Here is a 15,339-nt window from a genome sequence, read left to right on the forward strand (position 1 = left end):
GATTTTAACCTGAGTACGATGATAAACATTGACTAATCTCAAACAAATGAACTTAAAACAATTAGTTCATAATCATTTTCAAAACTATTCATGTCAAGCTTGCAAAACCGAACCCGACATCGAATATTGTCAATATAATTATTCAAGTCTCGTTCTTCACATCAACACGAAAGCGGTCTAAACTACCTTTTTCAACCAAGACGGGTTCAAACACCCACTTTTCAAACCATTTTACAAACCTTTTTAATGGTCAGAAGACGTCCCTTCAATCGTCTATTGACCCGCGCCAAAACAGGCCACTCATTTTCCAATTTTCAAATTAGGACAGGCCTGTTTGCATCGCCTGATGGCTCGCGCCTATATAGGCTGCCTGATGCAGACCCTGTTTCCTTCCAGCACTTATCTAGGACGATCCCGACTTTGGTTAGCCCGAATACAGGACGGATCAGATGACAAATCTGCCCATTTTACATTATATTTGAGAAACGCCTTACTAAGACAAATGGATCACTTTATGCACTATAAACCTAACTCGGTAAATGGATGATTAATTTCCGTCTTGCATGCAAATCAAGATTAAATCCAACTCGACATCAAATACATGATACTTGGATTAAACAATCGACATAGAAAGCTCACATGTTAGGTTCAAACTTGTGGATGCGCATTCATGCATTTACCCGTTTTATCAACTTTCACATTTAACCAACCAAGATCGATCACTAGAGGCCACTACCGCGGGCGGGATTGGGTGTCTGATTAAAGGGCTTCACAATACGTACCTTCACCTCTTACTCAGAAACTTTGGATAGTGGCCAGGTCGTACGAGAGTCATTCTAGAGATAGGATGCTAAAGAGGGACGATTCCTTATCTTTAGTACCTATGTCAAACACTGCTTTTTGCCTTGGTTGACCTAGGTATAAATTGGATTCGAATGGGTTCCAAGCATCCCACAAATGCTTTGTGGCAACTCCGAACATCTCTTGCATCGTTTCGAGACCCTTGCCGAGATGAAACCGTCCGATCTAAAACGATCCGCTCGAAAGCATTTTTAGGCCGCCTAGCGCGACTTTTAAAAAGACTGCTGCTATGTCCCACAGATCGGCTGGGCATCACAGGTGGCCCATGTCCACAGATTGACGACTCCGCTGGGGATAACTAGGACACTTGTGTCTTAGTGATCCCTAGATGGTGAAACTCGAATGATGTCTTGGTTGAAATGCATTAATTGATATTACGATCATAGTCGGGTTCCTTGTCTAGGCCCACAACCTAACCCTTTTCTACCAATTGGATCGTCTCGTCCACGTGAGTTTTTCTCATCCCCGCATTTCGAATCCTGATTAAGTCAAACATACCGTTGACGTTACACATTTCTGTTTTGTCAAAGAGAATTCATCACCTTCGAGCACGAGGATAGGGCACCCCCCTTACACAGTTTGTTTGGATTGGTATCCCTCTCGAAAATCGGGGTTTGATTGCTTGGTGTGTAACCCACCCTTTTAAGCCAAAAATCGTGTCAGCTTTATGCATAATATAATGAAACTGCGAGTGCTTATGTGTTATATGTTCATAAGTCCTTTCATGTCATTTCAAACTATGAAAAAAACCTTTTTGCGCCGTTATAATGGCCATTTCAAACCTCGGTCATTCGCCGACCGTCGCATTTCAACACGCCTTTTTAGGCCGTCGTAAAGACGATTTTCAAACCCGGTTTTCTACAACCATTTCAACACGCCTTTCTAGGCCATCGTGTGGGATTTATCTGTATGTATCCCTTTAACTTTAAGGATTATAACGAATTATAAGATGATGAGTATTAGTCATAAAATTAAATTACATAAACAAAAGGGTAAAGAGATGAAAAATCAACCTTCGGTCCTAGAAAATTCGGCCTAAGAACAATATCACAATGATATTCGCCTATTAGTTGCACCCAAGACGATATGAGAAATGCCCTTAACTTGTTGCTATAATCGATCCCCAAATTTCAGTAAATTAATTAGGGTTTATGTTTTTGTGTTTTTAGATGAGAGGCAAGAATGGGAAAAAGAATTCGGTTAAGAAAAAATCTCCTCTACTCCCCTTATAAAACCGAGTATATGGAGAAATATGGTAGATTTTCTTTTCCAAAATTTCGGCCCAATATTCCGAAATTAAGAGAGTTATTTCTCTTATTTTTCGGTTTTTGCACTTACCCAAAATAAGGAGATTAAATCTACTTATTTTGGTAGTATGCAAAATGTATAAAATGTATTATTTATAAATTGTCATCTAGTGAGGATCGATCCCATAACCTCTTGGTTTGAGTACCCTTACTATTACCACTATGACACATTCATCTTGCTGATTAAATATAACCGATTACATTTAATTACGAATTAACATATTAATTCGTCCAAGCTAATATTATATACATTAATTAAATATAACTTATTATATTCAATTTACGAATTGACAGTTAATTCGTCTCAACTAATATTATTTAATCGGCATTAAATAATCGTCTCATCAACACATTGACTAACTGTTTAGTCATATAAGGCATCAATGGGATTACATTTCCATAACCACATCTCTCAAACACATCCTATAGGTGTGACCTTTAGGGACCAGTTGATCACCGCCATCTGTATGATAATAACGTCAAACTTCCTAGCAAGCCAACCGTTATTAAGTAATCGTTAATCAACTGATAAAATACGTAGTATACCCTTGTGAACCTATAAGAGATTTATAAATGTTATCACACTAATTTGTGGAGGACACAAGCTCCAACAAACTCCCACTTGTCCTCACAAGTGTATGTGTGATAACCGGTTCTCATATCCTAAAATTTCTCCCACTCAATGTAAAACAATTTCCAAAATCTGTATTCACAAAGGTCGTATTTTACAAGTGATCTACATCAAGAGTGGTTTCCCCGACTAGAGAGTAACATAACTGATAAACGAATCAACATTCGAGCATGGCCATGCATTTCAGTTACAACTCCTCGAGTGGCCCTGAGAAATAACTATACCTGATAAGGGTTGGATATTTTCCTCAACTCGAATCCTGCAGATGTAAGCACAGTATGAAATGACCCAGAAAAAATCTACTTAGCCTCCAGTTACGGCAGACCGTGAGAAAGAAACCAAATTCACCCAAAAACTGCCTTAATCTTAAGAGACAGTCGATAGTCAAAAGAATCGACTCTAGGAACACAATGGATGTCCTATCCATGACCTGGCACTGAATGTTTTTAAACATTTAGGACTCCATTACGTTGTCACAAAAATTTGTCCTACGTGGTATCGTTATAATCTCGCATTTGTGATCGATCAGTCAACAGTTTGACTTATGGCTCGTTGAACCCACCATCAATCAACTGCACAATATAATAGCCGGAGTTATCAGCTCACATGGGCGATTACGGACCAAACAAATATAATGTAATTCAGTTCACTTTGTGTCGTTCAATGTTGTCAGTACAATCCACATGAAAAACAAAATATTATAATAAAACGATGAAGTTATAAATAGTATATGAAAAAAGATAATGTATCAAATCCATAATCAACTACTACAACTCAGGAACACGTTAAATTCCCATGGAAATAACGTGCCCTTCATGCTTATCAAAATTCAACGGTTTAGTGAGAGGGTCCGCGATGTTATCATCCGTCGCAATCTTTTCAATCACTATCTTTTCTTGCTCCACGTAATCACGGATCAGGTGAGCTTTCCGATGTACATCTCTAGATTTGTTGCTAGACTTAGGCTCCTTAGCCTGGAAAATGGCACCTCTATTGTCACAATAGATGGTGATCGGGTCATTCGAACTAGGAACTATCGTAAGTCCTTGTAAGAATTGACGCATCCATATCGCTTCCTTAACTGCTTCCGAAGCGGCATAGTACTCGGATTCAGTGGTAGAATCTGCTACAATACTCTGTTTGGAACTCTTCCGGTGACGCGACACCATTAAGAGTGAAGACGAATCCGGACTGAGATTTTGAATCATCTCGATCCGTTTGGAAGCTAGCATCTGCATAACCGATTGCGTATAGCTTAGAATCGCCTCCATAAGTTAATACCTTATCCTTAGTCCTCCGTAGGTACTTGTGGATATTTTTAACAGCTATCCAGTGTGTTTCACCTGGATTCTTTTGGTACCGACTCGTCATACTCAATGCATATGCCACGTCTGGCCGTGTACATATCATGACATACATGATTGATCCTATTGCAGATGCATAAGGAACACGACTCATGCGCTCAATCCCTTCAGGCGTCGTGGGTGACTGAGACTTGCTCAGCTGCATCCCAGACGTCATTGGAAGGTTCCCCTTCTTGGAGTTGGTCATGCTGAACCTCTCAAGAATCTAATCCAAACAAGACTCCTGACTAAGTGATAACGTCCGTCGTGATCTATCTCGGTAGATAAGGATTCCCAAAATGCGTTGTGCCTCACCCAGATCTTTCATCTGGAAATGGTTCTTCAACCATTCTTTAACCGAAGATAGGAGAGGAATGTCATTCCCAATCAAGAGTATGTCATCGACATACAATATCAAGAATACAATCTTGCTCCCACTCGACTTGATATATAAGCATGGTTCTTCGACGGATCGAGTGAAACCATACTCTTTTATCACCTAGTCGAAACGATGATTCCAACTCCGAGAAGCTTGCTTAAGTCCATAAATGGAACGCTTAAGCTTGCATACTTTCTTAAGATGTTCAGGATCTATGAAACCTTCGGGTTGCACCATGTACAACTCTTCCTCCAAATAACCGTTTAAGAAGGCGGTTTTCACATCCATTTGCCAAATTTCATTATCATGAAAAGAGGCAATCGCTAAGATTATCCGAATGGAACGTAGCATGACAACAGGTGCAAAAATCTCATCATAATGCAATCCGTGCACTTGAGTGAAACCTTTTTCCACTAGTCGTGCCTTATAGGTATCTGGTTGCGCGTCTACAGAACGCTTTATTTTGTAAAGCCATTTGCACTGTAGAGGTTTTACCTTATTAGGTAAATCAACTAGATCCCATACGTCATTCTCATACATGGAGTCCAACTCGGATTGCATGGCTTCGAGCCATAGCTTTGAGTCGGAACAGGCCATAACACCTTTATAGGTAGCAGGTTCATTACTCTATAGGAGTAAAACGTCATTCTCCTCGACCGTACCAATGTATCTGTCCGGAGGATGAGAGACTCTATCCGACCTCCTAGGTTCCTCAGGAATATTAACCGTGTCATCAGTTGGAGGAACAACTTCCTCCATCCGTTCCTCGGTTGTTGGTTCTGGAATCTCCGACAGCTCGAAGGTTCTATTACTCGTCTTGTTCTCGAGAAATTATTTCTCTAAGAACGTCGCACTAGCCGCAACAAAAACTCGATGTTCGGTAGGCGAATAGAAGTAATGACCAAATGTTCCTTTTGGATAACCTATAAAGTATGTCTTGACCGATCGCGGGCCAAGCTTATCCTCGTGTCTCCACTTGACATAAGCCTCGCAGCCCCAAACCCGAATAAAGGACAAGTTAGGGACCGTTCCCTTCCACATTTCATAAGGAGTCTTGTCGACAGCTTTAGTCGGACTTCGGTTAAGTATAAGAGCAGCTGACAAAAGAGCAAAACCCCATAATGAATCAGGCACTACCGTGTGACTCATCATGGATCGAACCATATCAAGTAAGGTTCAATTTCTCCGTTCGGACACACCTAATTGAGGTGTTCCAGGTGGAGTTAACTGTAGAACGATTCCACAGTCTTTAAGGTGTTGATCAAACTCATTTGAAAGATATTCGCCACCCCGATCTGAACGGAGTGTTTTAACCTTTCTACCCAGTTGGTTCTCAACCATGTTCTGGTATTCCTTGAACTTCTCAAAGGACTCACTTTTATGCTTCATTAAGTAGACATATCCGTATCTACTCAAATCATCCGTGAAAGTGATAAAATATCTATAGCCATCTCTAGCGGTAATTGACATAGGTCCACAAACATCAGTATGTATGAGTCCTAATAGGTCACTAGCGCGCATTCCAACACCTTTGAAGCAAATTCGAGTCATTTTGCCAATAAGACATGATTCACACGTGCCATATGTAAAAAAATCGAATGCGGGAATAGTCCCATTATCGACGAGTTTCTTTACGCGTTTCTCATTTATGTCTCCCATTCGACAATGCCATAGATAGGTTTGATCTTTGTCACCAACCTTTAATTTCTTATTATTCATGTGTAATACTTCCGTGGTTTGATCTAAGATGTAAATTCCATTCATGGAAACTGCTTTGCCATAAATGATTTCCTTGAAAGAGAAAATACAGCTATTATCCTTTATTGAAAATGCAAAACTGTCTTTAGCAAGTACGGAAAAAGAAATAATGTTCTTAGACAAACTGGGTACATAGTAACAGTTATTTAAAAATAACTCAAAACCACTAGGGAGTTGGATTACATATGTTCCCTTCGAGACAGCAGCAACTCGTTCTCCATTCCCGACTCGTAGGTCCACATCACCTTTTTCGAGAGGTATGATGTTCTTTAGGCCCTGCAAATGATTACACAGATGAGAACCACAACCAGTATCAAGTACCCAAGTTCCGAAACTTGCATGGTTAATCTCTATCATATGAATATAAGATGACATACCAACAGGAACGACGCGGCCTGCTTTGATGTCCTCACGATAGACGGGAGAGTTCCTCCTCCAATGTCCAATCTTGTGACAATGGTGGCACTCAATGTCACCGCCCTTGCTCTTTGCCTTGCCGTATGAGCCACTAGTCTCACCGGGCCCACTCTTACCGTTTCCTGGCTTTTTAAACTTTGGCTTACCTACAGCTAGGTTGCCATGAGCCTTGCCCTTACCTTTACCCTTGATGGAAATCGTGAGAACATCCTGCTTCATGCTCCCACTCAATTTCATATCCTTCTAGGTCTGTACGAGAAGTTAGTGTAGCTCATGAGGACTCTTTTTCAAGTCATTCATGTAGTAGTTCGCCCTGAAAAGGGCAAAACCATCATGAAGAGAATGAAACATTCGGTCAATGACAATGCTCTCACTGATTTTGCAATCAAGTGCCTCCAGCTTATCGACATTCTCAATCATGTGAAGAATGTGTGGGCTAACCGGTTGGCCCTTCTGGAGTTTCGCATCAAAGAAGCGACATGTATGCTCATATGTAACGATTCTCGGTGCTTTTGAGAACTCGTTAGTGAGCGTGGTGAAAATCTTGTTCGCACCTTGGGCAATGAAGCGTCTCTGCAAATTGGTTTCCATTGCAAAGATGAGTACGTTCTTTATCGCACCCGCTTCCATAACGAAGTCACTATAAGCGAGTGACTCGTTGACTCCTGCATTGGGGCTTGGGTTTACCGGTATTGGCTCAGTTAAGTACCTGAGCTTACCGTCAGCAATGGCAGCATTCCGTAGTGCTGCCTCCCAGTCCGCAAAGTTGAACCCGTCGTTTTTCAGACGTGTGAACTGATTCATTTGGTCCATGAATATCTTCAGCCAGGACTCGCGTCCAAGTGTGGCACTAGGCATTTGGATTGCGTTATTTCCAGACATTTTGTTGTAACAGCATTATCAAAATAAACGTGTTCTACACTGCGAGAAGAAGAATAAAAATAATAAGCATGTGCATCGTTTATATTTTTAAGTCTAATGAACTACTGTCATAACGCGAAGACTTAAAACATTTATACAATTGATCTCCCTCAAGAATTATATAAATGATCCCAAGACTCAATTATCTGCAAATTGATAAGCCAACCTTTTGGCTAATTCTACTGTTAGAATTCTTGGTCGATAAATTTCTGTAAATTCTATCTTTAGTCCATCATAATCACGAGAAACTTTTCGGACTATAATGTTGAGATAAACTAAGTCAACACAAACTACTTACCCAACGTAGAAGGGGTTATATTATGCCTACCGACGAAGAAGGGATTCATAGTTGTTTGTCCTTATAAAGACTAATCTCAATTTCCGTTTTAGAGGAAGATCCCATCAACTTTATTTTAATTCATTTTAAGTGAACTAATATCTAGCATGCGTGAATGAGTAAACTAAGATGATGGCTTAAGAAACATGTGACATCTGTATGTCTATGAAAACTAACATACAACCTATATGTGTCAATTTTCATGCATTTTAGTAGTAGGTGGTTTGGTTTTAGGCGGAAAATGATGCATAACTATCATGTGAATGAAAAACAATACGAATGAAAAACGTAAAAACAATAATAAAGTCCTAGTGTGGCCTATCCTATCAAAATGAACATTAAATACAAATTTGGAATCCACCCTTGGACCCGAGAAGCTTGTCTCGATGTTCCATCTTGATCCATGTAGCGGGAGTGAGCTTCAATCTCTTTAGTCTTCTTTGAAAAATTATAATAAATAAATTTACATAATAAACCTATTTATTACATTCTAATTTCAAAACCCAAAACTAAAGAAAAAAGGAGATTCGAGATCTCATAATTACATAAAAATTATGTTTCCTTCATTACGAAAACATAATCAACTAAGGCCACACTAAGTATAACAAATTACAACCGATTGCAAAAATACGTAAATAAATTCATTCAACGATTCATTCAACAAAAGTAAAACATCAACTAAAAAAAATTAAACATGCAAGACATAATTCTTTAATTATGTTGATTAATTTTATTCAAACCACCTATTTAAATTATCAAATTAAGTGGCAATTCCTCAATTAATCACATTAATTTCAATCTTAATTCATATTAAACTTGTAATATGAATTTAATCCATCAATATTTTAAACTGCTTTAAAATAATTAGGTATTTATTAATTATGAACAACTTCATAATTATTAATTGGCCAAAATCAAAACAAAAATTCTTATTTTTTTTTCTTTGGTCACGGATGAACAGTAAAAAAACAATTTTTTTTTTATTATTCATGTCGGCAAAAAAAAATAAAAACAGAAACTCCAAAAAAAAATTTCTCCTCGGCAATTCTGCAAAAAACCGAGAAGAAAACACTTTTTTTTTTATTTCACGGTTTTAGCCAAAAAAAAAACAGAAATTTTATTTTTTTTCTCTTTTTGGCTCGGCAAACCCTAGAAAAAAACAGCCCCCCTTTTTTTTTCTCTTGCGGCAAAAATGCCCTAAATTGCAAAAACATGTCGATGAACAAGATCGTTTATAGTTGCTATTAACAAGATTGGCATATTCAACTTATAATTTAAATAAGTATTCAAACTAGATTATTCAAATTTAACCTGTTAAGAGAATATCTAAATCATGATAAAACCGATTATCATAATTGATTTGAACTTTTGTTAAATTAAGTTATATGCAAAAAACAGCAAAAACAATTCATCAATCCGACAAAAAGCGATTTCCATTTACATCTCGATTTATAAAATCGAAACATCACAAACTATCATATTATTATCTTAACTGATTAAAAACAACAATATGAAAATCAAATGGAAATAAGACAACAACAAAAACGCAACGACACGGCTGCAAAAAAAAAATGTTCTCGGCACAAAAAAAAATTTCAACCGATTAAAATTATTATTTTTTTTCGAAACCCTAATGTTGTTTACAAACAATTTTATGAAAATCATCAAAATTAAAATTCGTGGCCTTGGCTCTGATACCACTTGTGGGATTTATCTGTATGCATCCCTTTAACTTTAAGGATTATAACGAATTATAAGATGATGAGTACTAGTCATAAAATTAAATTACATAAACAAAAGGGTAAAGAGATGAAGAATCAACCTTCGGTCCTAGCAAATTCGGCCAAAGAACAATATCTCAATGATATTCGCTTATTAGTTGCACCCAAGACGATATGAGAAATGCCCTTAACTTGTTGCTAGAATCGATCCCCAAATTTCAGTAAATTAATTAGGGTTTATGTTTTTGTGTTTTTAGATGAGAGGCAAGAATGGGAAAAAGAATTCGGTTAAGAAAAAATCTCCTCTACTCCCCTTATAAAATCGGGTATATGGAGAAATAGGGTAGATTTTCTTTTCCAAAATTTCGGCCCAATATTCCGAAATTAAGAGAGTTATTTTTCTTATTTTTCGGTTTTTGCACTTACCCAAAATAAGGAGATTAAATCTACTTATTTTGGTAGTATGCAAAATGTATAAAATATATTATTTATAAATTGTCATCTAGTGAGGATCGATCCCATAACCTTTTGGTTTGAGTACCCTTACTATTACCACTATGACACATTCATCTTGCTGATTAAATATAACCGATTACATTTAATTACGAATTAACATATTAATTCGTCCAAGCTAACATTATATACATTAATTTAATATAACTTATTATATTCAATTTACGAATTGAAGATTAATTGTCTCAACTAATATTATTTAATCGACATTAAATAATCGTCTCATCAACACATTGACTAACTGTTTAGTCATATAAGGCATCAATGTGATTACATTTCCATAACCACATCTCTCAAACACATCCTATAGGTGTGACCTTTAGGGACCAGTTGATCACCGCCATCTGTATGATAATAACGTCAAACTTTCTAGCAAGCCAACCGTTATTAGGTAATCGTTAATCAACTGATAAAATACGAAGTATACCCTTGTGAATCTGTAAGAGATTTACAAATGTTATCACACTAATTTGTGGAGGACACAAGCTCCAACACATCGTAATGATGATTTTCAAACCCGGTTTTCTACAACCATTTCAACACGCCTTTCTAGGTCGACGTAATGATGATTCTGTTGGAGTATGTGTCCTCAACAATAGTGCGATCACATGATTAAAAATCATAATTAAGTCTCATAATAAGAATACGTAAGGGATGATTCATTATATAGTCAACTGATCAACATTAATCGGTAATGATTAGCTAACTAGAGTTTAACATTACTGTCGTTTGACGGTGGTGATCAGTTGATCCCTTAAGGTCACACCTATAGGACAATTCCCTTAATAGATTAATTAATTAATTGTATAATGATACAAGTTAATTAATTCTTTAAATTTGAACAATTTATTTGTGAGCGAGAATTTTTGTATCTTATTGTAATTTGATTAAATAAGATTTATTTTAGTAATTAAAAGATTGCATTACTAAAATTCATTATTGTTTGTGAAACAATCAAATTAAGAATGATTGATTATTTATAATTGCAAAATATTGTGAATTATATTTATATGACCCATTTTAATAATTGTAATCATGTATTACTAGTTAATTTGTCACAAGTAGTTTATTTGTTATAAAATGATATTTAAGGGGTTAAATATGCATTAAAAATAGATATGGGCATGGTGTGTGAAACATGACCCACCAAATTACCAATGTCAAATTACAAAAATAAAATGGAGGTCCATTTTAAGTATAAAAACCGGTTGGTATAAGGGGTTAGTGGGTGATGTTTTTATCATTAGTTTATTGCATACTTAGGACATAATAATTACACCTTAAGCATGCGTAAACACCCTAGGACCTACTCTAACTTATGGGTAAGATCAAAAGGAGTTTTGAGAAGAAAAACCACCCTTCCCCATATGTAGACCTAACCGGCACCCCCCTTGGAAGAACAAGAAGTTGTTCTTATATTTTCCTATCTCTCTAATTCTTATAATTCTTAATATATCTCTATCTCTCTAAAAATAGTTTTAGAAACTCTACAAAATTGTTCATCTTTATTCTAATATCATCATAAATATTATTTTTTTTTTTTTGGTGAAATGTAAGAAATCTCATTAAGCACAAAGACTATTACAAGCTAAATAATTAGGTTTATAGGATCAAACTACATTAAAAGATTATACAATGATAAGTGCATTGATCCAATTCATCTCTTGCTCATAATTCTTCGTATTCAGCTTCACCTTTGCTTGAACCTTCATCAATCTGAGTATTTGAGTAATCAACGAAAGGTTTGAAGAGAACTCCTTCATTGCGCACTCGCATTGCGTTCTTTGCCAGATTGAATAGTACACTGCCATGAACGCAAGTGTACAAACAATATTCTTGTAAGCCGGCCATTTCCTTCTACCTATCCAAATAATACCATTCCCAGTTGGAACTGGGATTTGCAGGGATAAACATATAGCCTCCAACACAATTTTGGTATACCTGCATTCTTGGAAAAGATGAAAGATATCCTCCTTCCCATTGTCACATATGCAGCACTGGTCATTAACAGTAACACCATCCCTAAAGAGTTTATCTTTGACATTCAGAGCCTTCCTGAGCAGAACCCAGCAGAAGAAACTGTGTTTAGGTACCATCCAGCTCTTCCAAATTAACCTTGCCCACCCAACCTGTTGATCTTTCTGCCTTAGCCACTCATAACCTGAGCTGACCGTGTAACCTTTCATGTCTGCAAGCCAACAACCATTCTTTGTACCTAGCAGAGAAAACATCCCTAACTGAGCAAATTATCTTCCAGTTTCCACCCATGTGAGTCCTAGGATTGTGATTAACCCACTCATTGCCTTTCATATAAATTTGGTGCACCCATTTAACCCACAAACTGTCAGGCTTGCTATATATCCACCATACCAACTTCCCCATTGTAGCTGTGTTCCAACTAAAGCTATTTTTAAGTCCAAGTCCACCCTCCTTTTTGGGGGTACAAACCTGGTCCCAATTAACCAAGGGGGTTCTCACATATATACAAGATCCATCCCAAAGGTAGTTCCTACAAATGCTATCAATCTTCCTCAGAACTCCTTTAGGTATTAAGAAAATGCTGGTCCAGTAGGTGTAAAGAGAGGTAAGCACAGCTTGAACCATCACCAACCTTCCTGCATAAGATAATTTTCTAGCACCAAAAGATCTAATTCTGTCCACAATTTTATCAACTAATATTTGACAGTCCTTCTTCCCCATTTTCCATGCAACAATTGGAATGCCAAGGTACTTAAAAGGAATGTTACCCTCAACACAACCAGAAGCACTAATGATATGATCCCTGTCAGTCTTTGGGACACCATTAAAGTAGATGTTTGATTTGAGCTTGTTCATATGCAGGCCAGAAGATTGTGAGAAGGTGGCAAAAGATCTCAAAAGCACCATTACAGACTGAGTATCCCCTCTGGAGAATAACAACAGGTCGTCTGCAAACATAAGGTGACTTAATTTCAATCTTCCACACAAAGGATGGAACCTGAACTTCAGATTGGCAGTTGTAAAGTGTAGAATTCTAGAGAAATATTCCATGACAATTGTAAACAAAAGGGGAGATAAGGGATCCCCCTTTCTCAATCCCTTCTTCCCTTTAAAAAACCCAAAAGGCTCACCATTCAGAACTAGTGAGTATGAAGCAGTAGTGATGCACTCCATTATCATTAACACCAAATGAGGAGGAAAATTTAAGACAGTTAGCATCTGTTGAATGAAGCTCCAATTAACTGAGTCATATGCGTTTTTGAGATCTACCTTGATGAGACATCTGGGAGATACAGAAGCTCTCTTGTATAACCTGATGATGTCTTGGCACACTAAGATATTCTCAATAATATTCCTTCCTTTAATAAAACCACCTTGGTTGGGACTGATAATGTTGGGAAGGAAAGTGGCCAACCTTGCACACAGCAATTTAGATATGACCTTATAGATCACATTACAGCAGGGAATGGGTCGAAACTGTGTGACATTCTCAGGCATTTCAACTTTTGGGAGAAGAGAAACAATAGTATGGTTAGCTTGCTTTAAGAGCTTTCCATTTTTAAAGAAATCTTTAACCACAAGACAAACATCCTCTCCCACTATACTCCAGAAATTTTGTCTTATAAAAACCACTAGAGTACCCATCCGGCCGGATGCTTTATGGTCGAATTGAGAAGACAAACATTTTTACCTCCAAATCGATACTGGTGCCAACATGATATCCCAATGTTCAGCAGCGGTACATACGGGGCCTTTTTGCACTATCTCGAACATTAACCGTTTTCTGAGAATCCTCCGTACCCAAAGTAAACCTTGATAGAATCTCAAGAAGGCTTGCTGAATACGCGAGTTCGGTCCAAACACCCCGATCATCAAGAACTTTGAAAATTTTGTTCCTAGCTTTGTCTCCCTTTAATGCAACTGTGGAAGTAGCTAGAGTTTGAGTCACCTTCTTTCAACCAAGTTGCCTTGATTTCAAGGTGAAACTATCACAAGCTTTCAAGCTCCGGAAATCTTTAGCACTTGCCTCTCGGTGTCCATAAGATCAACATTACTATGATCCCTTCTCAACTGATCCTGGACATATTCAAGATGCTTGCGAGCTCTCATAGCATTATTCTCAACATCCTCAAAAAGAGCACTATTCAATTCTTTCAAGGGTTTCTTTAGCATTTTCAATCTCCTCACAAAACAAAACATGGGAGTACCATAGACATGACAGTCCCAAATCTTACTAACAAATGGGAGAAATTCATCCACCCCACTCCACATGTTAAAAAATTTGAAGCTCTTCCTACTTCTAGGGCCAAATCTGGTATCCTGGATAATACAAGGAGTATGGTCAAAGTAGCCTTCCACATGGAAGTGGGCAGCATAATCAGGTTTCTTCATAACCCACTCATGATTAACTAAGGCCCTATCCAACCTGCTATATACTCTAGTATTGGCTTCCTGCTTGTTATTCCAAGTAAAATAAGACCCAGTAGCAGGCATACCAAGAACATTGCAATGATCCACACAATGTTGAAAGTCCTCTATTTCTTCATCTGTAGTTTGCCCCCCAAGCCTTTCAGAAGGCCTTAACACTGTATTAAAATCTCCACACAGCAGCCAAGGACCCCTGATTTGGTTCGAGAATTGTTCAAGTTTTGACCACAGAATTTTCCTTTCCTGAACTCCATTAAAAGCATAAACCATGGTTAGGTGATTACATTTTTATGAGTAAAATAAATTTTTATTTACTAAAAATAGTTAAAATTCATTACTGGCCGTAATTTTTTAGTATGACCTCACATGAATATTTTATGTATTGTATGTAAAATTTTGTATTAATGTGATTAATATTTCATGATTTATGATTTTTATGTGATAAAAATGGTATAAATAGAGGTTAAATGACTAAAAATAGTTAAACTTTGAAACAGGCCATGAAATTTTAATATTATATCACATGCATATTTTACAGATTGTATGTAAAATTTTAGATAAATGTGATTTATTATGCATGATTTATAATTTTAATGGTTAAAATGATATAAAGAGTGACTATTTTTTAGCAAAAATAGCTAAAATGAATTTTATGGCATGAAATGTTTCCCTAATATTTTATATTTGATATGAACATCAGATCTAAAGTTGCATGATTAATTTTGATTTATTTGGTATGTTTGT

The 15,339-nt window shown here is 37.0% G+C and overlaps 1 protein-coding gene across 1 annotated transcript; it reads right to left on the bottom strand.

The window, feature by feature from the left end:
- Positions 1-14,166: 14,166 nt before the first annotated feature.
- LOC141632950 (uncharacterized) lies at positions 14,167-14,865 on the bottom strand. Its single transcript, XM_074445449.1, has one exon. The coding sequence runs from the start codon at positions 14,863-14,865 to the stop codon at positions 14,167-14,169; it is 699 nt and encodes a 232-aa protein (XP_074301550.1).
- Between the last annotated feature and the right edge of the window lie 474 nt (positions 14,866-15,339).

Source organism: Silene latifolia, chromosome Y, assembly GCF_048544455.1.
Source record: "Silene latifolia isolate original U9 population chromosome Y, ASM4854445v1, whole genome shotgun sequence".
Lineage (NCBI taxonomy): Eukaryota > Viridiplantae > Streptophyta > Magnoliopsida > Caryophyllales > Caryophyllaceae > Silene > Silene latifolia.

Bases quoted from the DNA above. Each gene is read 5' to 3' on its own strand.
- LOC141632950 (XM_074445449.1), bottom strand. From the start codon at position 14,865: ATGGTTTATGCTTTTAATGGAGTTCAGGAAAGGAAAATTCTGTGGTCA.